This window comes from Volvox carteri (genome assembly GCF_000143455.1).
Source record: "Volvox carteri f. nagariensis unplaced genomic scaffold VOLCAscaffold_235, whole genome shotgun sequence".
Lineage (NCBI taxonomy): Eukaryota > Viridiplantae > Chlorophyta > Chlorophyceae > Chlamydomonadales > Volvocaceae > Volvox > Volvox carteri.
The window spans coordinates 7,044-20,728 of NW_003307772.1; the positions used below are offsets into that span (position 1 = coordinate 7,044).

General features: G+C 55.7%; 2 protein-coding genes across 2 annotated transcripts in view; both read left to right on the forward strand.

Moving 5' to 3' along the window:
• Window positions 1-11,231, forward strand: part of VOLCADRAFT_100932 (uncharacterized protein) — a gene marked incomplete at both ends in the record, with an annotated part of 15,938 nt that extends 4,707 nt beyond the window's left edge. Inside the window, 11 exons of the mRNA XM_002959420.1 lie at window positions 122-504; window positions 634-890; window positions 1,784-1,944; window positions 2,212-2,318; window positions 2,894-3,060; window positions 3,120-4,469; window positions 4,644-5,477; window positions 5,671-5,715; window positions 5,931-9,544; window positions 9,694-9,855; window positions 9,978-11,231. Coding sequence (XP_002959466.1) covers window positions 122-504; window positions 634-890; window positions 1,784-1,944; window positions 2,212-2,318; window positions 2,894-3,060; window positions 3,120-4,469; window positions 4,644-5,477; window positions 5,671-5,715; window positions 5,931-9,544; window positions 9,694-9,855; window positions 9,978-11,231 — 8,334 coding nt within the window. The remainder of the gene's footprint in view (window positions 1-121; window positions 505-633; window positions 891-1,783; window positions 1,945-2,211; window positions 2,319-2,893; window positions 3,061-3,119; window positions 4,470-4,643; window positions 5,478-5,670; window positions 5,716-5,930; window positions 9,545-9,693; window positions 9,856-9,977) is intronic.
• Window positions 11,232-12,113: 882 nt separating this feature from the next.
• VOLCADRAFT_100933 (uncharacterized protein) overlaps window positions 12,114-13,685 on the forward strand; it is a gene marked incomplete at both ends in the record, with an annotated part of 3,333 nt that continues 1,761 nt past the window's right edge. The window contains 2 exons of the mRNA XM_002959421.1: window positions 12,114-12,203; window positions 12,423-12,444. Of these exons, the coding sequence (XP_002959467.1) occupies window positions 12,114-12,203; window positions 12,423-12,444 (112 nt within the window). The remainder of the gene's footprint in view (window positions 12,204-12,422; window positions 12,445-13,685) is intronic.

Below are 13,685 nucleotides of genomic sequence, written 5' to 3' on the forward strand. Positions count from 1 at the left end.
TCGACTCTGAGGATCCCCGCGTGACACACCCGCATAAGGCTTGTGCCTCCTCACTGATATGCATATCACAATCGACCTGCCCAATGCATGCTCCCTGCTCTATGCCTCCGCCCTGCTGCAGATCCTGGACTACTCCCGGGAAGATGTGCTTGCCAGCAACTTCCCCACCGCATTTCTGTACACAAAGGGCGGCATCCGTCCCCTGGGTATGAGCAACCGGACCTTCTTCCAGCATGTGTCTACGCGTGTGCCACAGCGGCAGCTCAGCGGCAACCTCCTCATGCTCGCCTGCATGGTGGACGTGCTCAACATGGAGGACGCAAAAGTGCAGACATGGGTTACAGTGAAGTGCTGCCAGCAGGACATCGACACGGTGGGCGCCATCCCGCGAGAGGCTGTCAAAGTGATGGCGGACATCCTGGCATTGCCGAAGATGCACCCGGATCGCCGCCACCTGCTCCAAGACATGTCACCTCTCGTGCACACCCTCATCACCTCTCTTCGGTGAACAGTCGCACGCATCGACATGACAGATGCATATTACCACAACGTGCACGCCAATCTACGTGGTGTAGCCACCGCAACCGGGCTGCCAATCCTCATGTTTAATGTCAACCCCGCCGACTTGCACAGTGCGGCTGCAGTCGTGGCCGCTGGGCAGTTTCTGGAATTTGGCGAGGATGGTGCTCCGTTGTGGGAGGAGCGTGTCATGGACAAGTGGTGGCGGGTGCGAAACAACCCCTGCACCAGCCAAGCACTCCTCAACACGGTTAAGCTCGCCTTCATGGACATCCTTTTTGGTTTCAAACCTGGCGACAAGCGGCAGAGCAACCCCGACTGCTTCTGTGGCACCGTGTTCCACATCTGCATCTGTTACATGGCGGCCCGCGGTGAGGAACTGCATCTCTTCGCAGTGCCCTGCATGATGGCTGACTTTTGCAATGCAACACTCCGGTGCTGCTATACTACACATTCCTAATATGCGGTTTCAGCCGCACATGCCGTACACAAAGCACCATACACCCGTGAATGTGAAGCACCAGGGCATGCGACCGCGAGTACACACAATGCGTGTGCACGTGAATGTATGACCGCATGAAACCGTACGTGTAGTACTGCAAATATTTGCCGAATGCAAGGATGTGAGATGTGAGGTGTGACGGTGAGACATGTATGTGACAAGGATGTATGGTGGGGATGTGAAGTGTGAGGATGCGACAAAGATGTGAGGTGTGAGGATGCGACAACTGGGGCCGTGACAGACTGGGACTGTACTCATGCATCATGGGGATGCGACACGGCCCCATGTATGCACTACAGTGAGGCGGTGAGGACAGGCACCCGCCCAGACGTGAGAATGCAACGGCACTAGAACACGAGAACACAAGCATGCGTCCAGGGTGTGGCAATAGCTGGGTTCTGCTCATGACGACCATCAAATGCAGGATCGTCCGCGCAGACTGCTGTTACTCCGCTGCTGACGATGCTGCCACCGTGGTGATTTCATGCAATTAGTGTGATGCGAGCCTAGGCGGCATTATTCACTTCACCGCTCACAATCCGCGGACATTCCTTGTGCCGTGCTGCTATCAGGGCCCCTCATCGATTGTTGTTATGGATCGTTGCTGTTGGATGCCAGACGTGAACCTTGAGAATGACCTCCTGCTACGGCACTGCTGGCGGTGGCTTGCTACTAAGCCACCCTCCATCACAGATGTAATGTAACTGAGTCCTCGCCACTGCTTCCCCACATTATTACCGTTCTCACCTACGCACCACACAGCACCTTATGCACCACACACCCACACCTGGCCTGGGAGTCGAAGCTACGGTCCACTTCGCGGCGCGCCGCGGTCCGGAGCGTTTTGGAAATTCCGCGTCGGGAGCGTGCCGTACGTGCTAAAGACCGCCCCGGAAAGATCCGGAAATAATGCGAGGTTGCAGGTTCGATCCCCACATCCTATGTTCAAATGCATGTTTATGTTTTCGCGTAATTCTTCTGAACGTTCCGTGTAATTGTGAATGCGAGTTAAATATGTGTGGTGGTGGTCATTGGTCATAAATATATTTGCTCGTGTGCATATATTGCAGCAGTATTGCAGCAGGTGATAGTTGTGCACCTGAGCGGCCACCGGAGGTTTTTCCGCGGGCGCACGGTGTAGCGCTGCTCAACCCAGACCGACATTTATGGCGCGCTTCCTGAAATGACAGGGTGTGTGGACCATGCGTGCAATCGGCACGAATTGTGAGAACGCGTGCACCTACACTACAGATGCCTTATCGTTGCGTGGGTCCGCTACCTGCAACATTGTGGAGAGGTGGGCGATTGGTTCTGTAGCGCTGCGGGAATACGAGAAAATGGGCTGTACCCCGTTTGTACCCCGTTTGTCCCGGAGGTACTGCTGGATAACGCAGTGGGACCCACTGGAAGTGGTTGGTGTGCTGTGCAGCACCTGTATGCATGGTCGCACAGGAACTGTTGGTCTATGTAAATTTTAGTAATACTTTAAACGCAATTCACTCATTGAACGCGCTTGAAGGCGCCTCCATGCAACTGATTGCAACTGAATACCCAAGTGTGTACATCCACCGCGTCCGGAATGGATACGCTTGCGTACACATATATATGTACGCTATATTATGTCGGTATTATATCGGGCATCTGTACAGTAACTCTTTACCGCGTTTTGCTGTATCTGCAACGTTGCTACAAAAGTTCTGGAAAATAACATACATCGGAATTTTAGTGTAATACCGGACTTTTACTTTACTTTCGCAAGTATAAGTTTGTTGTTCATATGCAGCAGGACGAACAGCAGTTGGGCAGTCGGCGGTCACCGTTAACCGTTCGACCGATCTGTAATAATTCACTACGTCTTGGTTCGTTGCACAGATCCACCGGTTTTTTGCAGTCTTTACGTAGTACCAGTTCGCCCGTGGCCACCGCCCCGCTAATACAGCAGGACGAATCGGCCGCCCGGCGTGAGCGCCGGCAGCGATTGCAGCAGGAGGATCCAGCGGCCGCCGCCGCGGCACTACAGCGTGATTCGGCCACCCAGCGTGAGCGACGGGAGCGATTGCAACAGGAGGATCCAGCGGCCGCCGCCGCGGCACTACAGCACGATTCGGCCACCCGGCGCTGCCGCGGCATTACAGCATGATTCAGCCACCCGGCGTGAGCGACGGGAGCGATTGCAGCAGGAGGACCCAGCCGGCCGCCACCGCGGCACTACAGCATGATTCGGCCACCCGGCGTGAGCGACGGGAGCGATTGCAGCAGGAGGATCCAGCGGCCGCCGCCGCGGCAGTACAGCATGATTCGGCCACCCGGCGTGAGCGACGGGAGCGATTGCAGCAGGAGGATCCAGCGGCCGCCGCCGCGGCAGTACAGCATGATTCGGCCACCCGGTGTGAGCGATGGGAGCGATTGCAGCAGGAGGATCCAGCGGCCGCCGCCGCTGCACTACAGCATGAATCGGCCACCCGGCGTGAGCGACGGGAGCGATTGCAGCAGGAGGATCCAGCGGCCGCCGCCGCTGCACTACAGCATGAATCGGCCACCCGGCGTGAGCGACGGGAGCGATTGCAGCAGGAGGATCCAGCGGCCGCCGCCGTGGCAGTACAGCATGATTCGGCCACCCGGCGTGAGCGCCGGCAGCGATTGCAGCAGGAGCGTGGGCGTGAATCTACCCTACTGGACCGTCTTAACAGTTTGTTACAACTGGACTATTTGCATGGCGACCGGCCCATCGAGCTGCCAGACTTCTTGATGGCTCTGCCTGATGGCCGTGTTGAAGACCTGCCTGACAGTCAGTTGCCAGTAGAGCGCCAAGTGCCGTATGACGTGCAGCTGCAGACCGCTTCTAGCATGGCGGCAGCATTGCGGCGTTGTATGCCATCACATGTATGTGCTGTATGCTCTGAGCTGTGCTCATCAGACAGCTGCTCAATGTACAGCTTCCATGGCATTCCTAATGTGGACCTGCTGCGTGCCGACATTCCGTGTACAATGGCTGTGCCGCGCCGTGCACACACACTGACATGGCGCCATATGGCACACACAGTCGAGGGGGAAGCACCGTCACCGCCAGACCCCGTGCTGCCAGTTCGGTACCGTATCCGGCGGAATGATCGGCGCAACACAGCCCCGGGGGAAGACGCTGCAGGCGCTAGTGGCAGTGGTGTCGCTATGTTGCTGGACGACGACATCAGGGGCGCCCATAGTGGCACCTCTGAGGAGGACGAAATAGCACAGGCTGCACCGGAAGCGCCATCACAACAGCTGCCGCCCGAGCTGCAGCCAAAGCCACCCCGCGTACTGCCGCAGCCATGCCCTACAGACTCTGCATCCGTGGAAATACTGTACTGTATTCGGCTGGAGCCCGACCTACCCAATCGCACCATGCTGGTCGATGCAGCTGGCATGGAGCGCATCTTCGTCTGCAAGGATTGTGAGGCTGCACTTTCGGGTAAGATTTAGTACTATCCAGTGATGTATCTTCCGTGTAGTGTATGACATCGTTTGCTTGGCAAGCATCCTTCCTGCGTGGTTTTCGTTGTTTTTTTGCGGTATTCACTTCACCTTCACGATTTCACCTTACCTACATGTGTTTCTTTTGTTCCCTCCGGGTGTTCTATGGCAGTTCGACGCATCCCAGATGCAGCTCTGGCGCGCCTGGACCCCGGGGATGTGCCCCTCAGCAATCACCTCGGTGAGCCATTGCCCCTTCCGACCTTCCTGGAAAGCCAGGTGCTCGCGCGTGCACACATATTGCAGCAGGTGATAGTTCTGCACCTGGGCGGTCGGCCACCGGAGGTTTTTCCACAGGCGGTACGTGCACACGGTGTAGCGCTGGCCAACCCAGGCCGACATCTATGGCGCGGCCTCATACCAGCAGCACTCGCTGAAATGGCAGGGTGCATCACCGTCGTCTGTGTGGACCATGTGCGCAACCGGCACGAGTTGCGAGAACGTGTCCGCAGCGCACCTGCACTGCAGATGCGAGGACCCGTTATCGTTGCGTGGGTCCGCTACCTGCAGCATCTCGATGAGGAGGAGTGGGCGATCGATCCCGTGGCGCTCCAGGAATACGAGAAAATGGGCTGTGCCCCGTTCGTCCCGGAAGTATTGCTGGATAACGCAGTGGGACCCATCGATGAGGAAGTGGCTGGTGTGCTGCGCAGCACCTTTATGCATGGCCGCACAGGAGCTGCTGGTGTTCGGCAGCAACAGGATGAGATTGAGGCTGCAGTTGCTGAGGCTGGGATGGAGACGGCTGGAGCACATGCCTCGACAATTGCTGAGGCTGCAAACGGGGCTGATATGGATGTTGATGCTGCTAGTGCTGCTGAGGCTGCTGCTGCAGTTAGTGCGCGTGACGAACAGGAGGATGACCAGGACAGCTTGCTTGGTGGACGGCCATTTGTCGCATTTGTACACACGCCTTCCACCACTGCAGAGCCGATCGCAGGTGCAGGTAAGAGGTTTTCATATGTGCCAATATTTGAGAGCTTCAGTTAGATATTATGGCTGTATCCAGTGCTTTTGTACGGTATTTCGTCGCAATAATGTTGAAGTGTTAGAAGTCTTTCCTTCCATGTTCCTGCATGGACGGGAATATTGGGATACCAGTGTATAATGACCTGTCCCCGTTTCACCCTATCCCACAGAACCATCCCAACCTGGCACCACTACAGAGCCGGTGGCAGGTGCAGGTAAGAGGTTTTCACGTGTGGGCTTCGGTTAGATAGTATGGGCAATACTTGTGGGCTTCGGTTAGATAGTATGGGCATACCCATTGTTTTCGTACAGTGCTTTCGTCACAGTAATATTTGAATAATATAATGATCTTTGATGTTCCTTCCGCATGAACAGGAATATTGGGATGCCAGTGTATAATGACTGATCCCTGTTTCACTTTACCCCACAGAGCCACCTGAGCCTGGCACGCTGGATGAGCTGGAGCTCGTCGTACCGCAGCCCTCCCATCTACCGAATGATGGCAGCGAGATCGACACATGCCCGTGGCGGGTGGAGGAGATGCTAACTGGTCGCTCGAAGCTGGTACTGTGTGGCGGTGACTATGCCCGACAGCCGCTGGATGAGCGGCACCCGGCGATTCTCGCGGTGTGCTTCCCGACGGCCTTCCCATATGGCCTGTCTGGGCAGCGCCCGCCAGGCATGTCGTACTCCGTCTACTGCAAGCACCTCATCCGGAGGGTGCCACGGAAGCAGTTTAGCGGGAACCCAATGTTGCTGGCTCGGATGTACGACATTTCCCTCCGGCAGGCGACGATGGCCCAGGTGGGGGTAACCATGCGGATAAAGCCGCACCTAGAACGGGATCTTACACGGCTGCCACGAGATGTAGTACGGGCCATGGCGGACATCCTGGCGCTACTGTACAGCCACCCACAGCGCCGGGCTTTGCTGGTGCAACAGTCCCCATTGGTGCAAACACTGGTAGAAGGTACCCGCCGCAGTACCGTACATGTGGACCTCACCGATGCATACTACAACGGTGCACAAGCGCAAATGCGGGCAGCAGCCATGGCCATCGGCTGGCCAACTCTATTCTTCAACATCAACCCGGCCGACATGCACGCCGCTGCTGCTATTGTAGCGTCCGGGCAGGTCGTGGAGTTCGGGGAGGACGGGCGGCCGCAAAACATTCCCAGCACAGTTGAGAGATGGCGACGGGTCAGAGACGATCCATACAGCTGTGCAATGCTGCTGGTGGCGACGAAGGAAGTACTGGTTGAACAGCTCTTTGGCTTTGCACCCGGCGCGCAGGAACAGAGCAACACCAACTGCTTCTGCGGCCGGACCTTTGAAGTGGTGACCAAGGTGGAGCAGAGCGGTCGCCTGGCGCTGCACGTGCATGGTGTAGCGCATGTGGCAACCTTTGCGGTGGAACGGCTCCAGGCGCTGTTTAATGGCCCTAACTGCCGTGCCCTGGCACTGGCGTACGCGTTATGTCAGCAGTGGTACCCGTCCCCTTACTATGACCCATCAGTACCGGAAGACAGCCGCCGTGTATTCCAGATGTCGCCAGAAGAGACGGCACAACACGGCATACCGCCACCAGCCGCAGACAAGTGCTGCCCTCGTGCGGCCTACAATTTCGAGCGGCTGGCTGGATGCAGTAATGGCGGCTTGCCACCACACGAGAAGCACGCAGCATGCCATGCACATCACGCTGCTGTACTGCGAACGACCCTTACACACACTCACAGCGATGTGTGTGTCCGACACGGCTGCACAGGCACCGACGGCAGCTGTGGTATGGCGTTCCCGCGCATCATACGACACCTATTTCGGTGGATCGGCACGCAGGGTCTGTTCTTGCTGCCGCGGCTGGGCCACAACGTCGTGCCGCATTTCCCTGCAGCAGCGCTCGCGTTCGGCTGCAACCACCTCTTCAGCCTGGCCTGCGAAGTGGACCGTGCATATACGACGGAAGTCGCAGCACAGCTAGAAACAGCAGCCGACGGGAATGAGACACCCGCACCAGAGGAACTGCTGGGCTCTGCTACCGATCCCGCACGTGATGTGGCGTACTACACGCCCAAATACACGGCCAAGACCATTGAACGCAGCCAAGCGGACCGTTTGTGTAATGCCGTCGCCCGTGTACAAGACTTCTTGCTATCAGGCGTCCCTCCACCGCCTGTCAACAACCCGGACCTTACCGCCACCACCCCTACCGCCTTAGGAAACCTTGCGGCCGCCGCACATCGCATGACCGCCACCATCACCGTGGGCATGGCACTAGCGGCATTCAAACTGTCCGGATACGACACCTTCCAGGCATCGTACCAGCGCAGCTACCTCCCCGTCGGTGGGTTCACAGCATTGGCAAACACACCTGGAGCTGGACCGGATAATGAGGATGGCGCAGTGGAAGTCGCGCTCGTAAACACAGATACAAACACCGGCGACTATGTCATCTCCAACACGGTGCAAAACTACATCCTCCGCGGCCCGGAGCTTAGCGGCTTGGAATGCAGTGCATACACGCTGGCGAGCAACTACAGCTTGGCTCGCGTGCAACCAGCACAACACCTGCACGCTACTACCCTCCAAGGCATGGTCCTACCTAGCCGCCATGGCCGCAAACGCACCGCTACCAACAGTGCAGTACTCACACCTTCTGTGGATGGAACGTCGCCCAACCAACCAGCTCCTACAACCTGTATACCAGGTCCATCAGTGCCGACCGTGACGTCACCTCCACCGCTGGAACAATTGCCGAGTGGTACCAGCAGTGTCACTAATGCAACCCGACTAGTGGCTCTGCATCCCAGCCATCCACTCTATCTTAGTCACGTCCTGAAGCATCATCCCCGCCCACAGTACGTCCTCTTAGGCGGCTCCCTCCCACGCCGGCCGACTGAACGCACCAAGCCGACGGACGCTGATGAGTACTATGCCTTTGTGCTAGGTACCTTCAAGTCACATCGTGGCGCGCCTGTGCCCCCTAACTTAACGGTACAACAAGCATACGACGAATGGTGGTCTGAGCTAGCCACCACTGAATCTGGCCGCCGATACCAGCAATGTGTGGCAGCCATTTTGGACAACATTGAACAGGACCACGCTGCCTGCGCACACCACACCGAACAGTACAACCAACGGCGGCGCAAGCACAAACTCCCCACGGAGGATCCTGGCGGATATCGGGCTGACGATGATGATGACGGCAATGCTGAAGCGCAGGATGCGCACTTCGAGACACACCCTGAGACATGGCCTGCCAGTGATACACAGATCGAACAAGGCCACCCTCAGCAGCCGCGTCCCGCTCCTACTGCCGGCCTGGACCTCGCTGCCACGCCGATCGGCACCCTATTCGACCGTACCACTGCCAGTGGATTGTACGCATATGATGCCGTCGTACGATGCCCTGTGCCCGTGCTGGTGAGCGGCCATGGTACCTCCGCCTCTTATCTACTGCACCGTGTGAATGCTGCCGATATGACGGCCCTCGAGGAGGCAGCTCGGCGCCTAAAACGGTACACTACCAACACTACCCCCCAAGACGGCGTTGAGCCCGACCGTCGCCTAAGTCTACACCGGCAGACCTCGTCCGTCAGCCCCATTGTCGCCATAATTGAAGTCGAGGGACGTGCACCTGAACCTGTGCCGGCCGGCAAAACACCGCCTTACATTCGTCTACCTCAGCTGCCCACCATCGAGGATACCATTCACCTCTTCACCCTATCGCCAGAGCAAGCAGTACCGTTCATCCTCATGGCCCGGTACTTCGATCACCGTACAGAGCCCGACCCTGGACTTCCACCTCGCATGCTTGTGGTGGGCCGTCCCGGTACCGGCAAATCACAGTTCGTACACGCACTGCTCTGGTACACATTCCAACATGGTGTACCTGAGTGGCCTGCCACCTGTGCCTACGCCTGGACTGCTGCTGCCGCCTTCCACAATGACACGCATCGCAGCCTTTCCACTCACGCCATGTTCGGCCTTGCAGCAATGGGCATCGGACACAGGCGCTCCAAACGTGGCAGCGCCGTCGCCTTGCAGGTAAGCATGTTATGCAAAACGAACTCTTTCCCACTACCAACCAAACACATCACGCGCTACTGTCTGCCACTTGCATTACACTGTACATCATAACCAATTCATCCCATATCAACCAACATTCCATTCCCTACACGCTGACTGCTGCACAGGTACACCGCAATGTGGGCTCCGGTGCAATCATCATCGACGAAATCGGCATGAGCAGCATCGAGCATTTGGGCGCCATCTACAATGCGTGCAATAAACATCTCACGTGCACGTGCCCGCCACAGACGCGGCAGCACACGTACTGGCAGGCCGGGCAGCAGCTGGTGTTGGTGATCCCTGCCAACATCCCCAACCCGGCGGACACCCGGCATATCACTACGCAGCACAGCTGGAGCGGGAGCCTGCCTTCACACCCTCTGCACCCAACTCACAACGCGTGCATCAGGGAGAGTCCACGTCAGAAGACGAGCACACAGTCACATCTGACTCCTCAACTGACAACAATGCAGCACCATCCACCAGGCATCGACACCCAGTTCCACAGACACGTGACCATATCCACAACGGCTTCATCCTCTACCGCAACCTCGCCCAAGACGTCTTCTTACTCACCCGTCAGCAGCGCCAGAACAACACTCCAAGCGGCATCTACCTCACCGAGGCTTCCACCATGTTTGCAGGTGGCCCGGTCACCCGCGAGCGCATTGAGGAGCTCGTCGACAAGCTGAATGCGCGCGCCATCTCTAGCTTGTCGGCCCTGACACCCCTCAAGCCCCGTGTCGTTGTCCAACGAAACGAACCGAGGCACGCGCTAAACACACGCCTCATGATGCTGCAAGCGCAGCACCTGAGCAAACGCTTGGTGGTTTGGAATGCGGACCACATACCACACCAACCCCGTGGCACAGCCCCACAGGCTCCGCTCACCCGTGTAGAGCAGGCTGTTGCCATGCGTGTCAAGGACGCCGAGTTCGATCACACCACGGCGGACACATGGTACTATGAAGGCGCCCCTTACATCCTGCTGGATACCGCCTGTGCTGAAGCCGGCGCGTTCCACAACAATGAGGTTGAAGCCTGTGGCCTTCTAATGGACGAGCGAGAACCACCAGATGATGGCACCGGACCGTACCGGCGGCTACAGTACCTCCCCGCCGCCATCCTTGTACGCCCGATCCATGGTCACAAACCCACCACGATCCTGCAGGGCTCGCACGACCTTGCCAGCCACGGTGCTACTTTTGCGCTCCGACCCCGTGCCAGCAAGGAGCCTGCGACCGTCCTGATGCCCGCCACCAACACCGGCACCGCACCCAAAGCCATCAAACGCATCAACTTCGGCCTCGGTGACTGGTTCGTTGTCACGGACCACTGGGTACAGGGCCGAACATTCCGCGAGTGCTGGGTCGTCGACCTCAGTGTACCACCGAAAGGGATCAAGCGTGCCACTCTCTTCGTCCTCCTCACCCGCTTCAAATCCCTCGATGACATTCACCTCCTGCGCCCACTCTACACCACCCCGACCGAACGCCGCAGCGTGGTCACCGCCTTCCAGCGCGCCACCAGGCTGACCGACGACCTAGCCGCTGAACTGCGTTTGCTGGACGCCACAGCAGCCGACACACACCGACGCTACCGGAACGAATTCCGGTGGGCGGAACAGCTGGAGATGCGCCGTGCACCCGACACCGCCACCTAATGGCCAACCTGCATCACCTCCCTCGCGCCACCCCGTATCACCTCCCTCAATAACGCCTTCCCGCGGCGCAAAACCGGGCGTGCTGCCTCAGCACGACAAACCGTCCCTAGGGGTGTCCAGCACTTGCTGGACAGCAGGTTCGAATCCTGCGATGGTTTTCATGTTTCCATGTTTTCACGCTTTCTTGTTTTTGTTACTTATAACACACAACTAAAGGAAGGAGGCATAAGGGAAAAGAAATAGCTAAGGAGGAACGACGAAGAAGGAACAAGAAAGGAAGGATAGGACAGCGACAGACGAAAAAACGATCAAAGTTTAACACACAAAGATCAACACGAACACTTCAACACATACAAAACACTTCAACACATACAAACTCGAACATAGAATTTTCAGCCAGTAAAATTCAATAGGCAAAATTAAACCCACAAAGCTAAACGTACAAAGTCAAACGTGCAAATTCACGTGGGAACACTAGGGAACACTACATATATAAACCAACCATAACTGCAACCATAACCGTGCCCGCAACTTTGCCTATAATTTCATACGTATAACTTTATCCAACTCTGTGCACTGAACTTTGCATTTTGAAATTTGTATGCGTTACACTTTGCGTATTTAATTCTTCCGCACCGAACTTTACATGTTCACCTATGCATGTTAAGCTTTCTACTAAACGTTCACCTCTGTGCCTCAACTATTTTACATTACAAAATGTCTGACACGTAAACTGACATCATCCAACGTGGTCCGCCCTTCGCATGTATGCAACAAATAACGGTCACATTGGTAAACGCAACGGAGTAACAGCTGTGTTTCTATGTATATATAAAATATAAATTTCCTAAAAGGTCACGTTATCACCGCCACAGCGATCAGATGCCTCCAAAACTTGTCCAAAGCGAAATTTGCTCAAGGTTGGCCAAATTTGACGTCCGAATTAAGGTTCGATCGCAATATACGAACAAGGTAAATCACAACAAGGTTATAAATCTACACATACAAAGTTATTATAAAAGGTCGTTACAACCTCAATATATCACAAAACACCAACTCTACACTATACAAACAAATAGTGTACAACGATGTCCAAACGTTCCCGCGAATCACTAAGTGTTTCCTCGTCAGTCACGAAAAAGCTTGACATAGCGCGCAGCAGCGCAGGCAGTTCTGCTGTCACCGCCGCAGGCGCAGTTCCCTCCACAGCAAGGTACGAACGGTATATAATTATATACCGATATACCGATATGCCGATTATAATCGGCAACCTACATTAACAAAAAGGCAAGCGAGCCACCTTACATTACACGTTAGATTACACTTCCGGTCCTGCAAATCCACTTCTTCACTCCGCTGCACTTCATCCAAAATTCCTATTACTGTTTTTGTTGTTTACTATACAGGGCCGTGAACTTACTACTCACGTGGACAGCCGGCCCCAAGGCCAAAGCCCCAAACACTTCCTTTTTGGGCGGGGCCCCAGCGCGAAGCGCCCAGGGGGGCCCCGACCTGTAGGATTGCCCATGTCCGTGTGTGTGTGTGTGTGTGTGTGTGTGTGTGTGTGTGTGTAACGGACCAAACATAATATCTCGCCCGGCTGAAACGCGTTATAGGTACTATACAGCATTCTCTATTGCAAGGTATCTCGCATGTAGCCAACAAAAATCGTATGAGCACAAACAAGTTTGGCTGCCTCAATTGACCGAGGCCAAAGTCACATCAACGCCTCTCGCGCTAAATTTCATCCCGAAAGGTACCGCGTATGTCATATTTGAATTCTTAGATGACGGCGTATGATAACTCGAACTCCCAGGCCTTGAGTGTGTAACGGACCAAACATAATATTTCACCCGGCTGAAACGCGTTATCGGTACTATACAGCATTCTCTATTGCAAGGTATCTCGCATGTAGCTAACAAAGACCGTATGAGCACAAACAAGTTTAGCTGCCTCCATTCACCGACCTCAAAAGTCACATCAACGCCTCTCGCGCTAAATTTCATCCCGAAAGCTGCCGCGTATCTCATAATGGAATTCTGAGATGACGGCGTATGATAACTCGAACACCCAGCTTGTGTTACCATTTGCCGGCATGGGCAATCCGACTTGCCACCAGCAGGCCAACATAATTTGCTTTCATTTCTCTATGAAATACACAAGCTGCTTGTTTGTACATTTACTTTGGCCAATGCACGGGGCCTCCGAAGAGTTGCACTCTGCCGCTCTTATCTGTTTAATTATTACAAAGCCATGCGGCAGTGGGGTGCTTTCCTGTAGCCGCTGGTGCTTCAAGACCTAAACATCACAGACAGCACCGGACTTCATATGTTAAGCAACGGCTCCGTTTGCGGTCTGCCGTACTGTCCATGCGGCATGCACCCGGATGTCGATGTGGCATGCACCCAGGATGGATGCAGGCGATGCTCACGAATCCGCCGGTGCCTGTGCGAC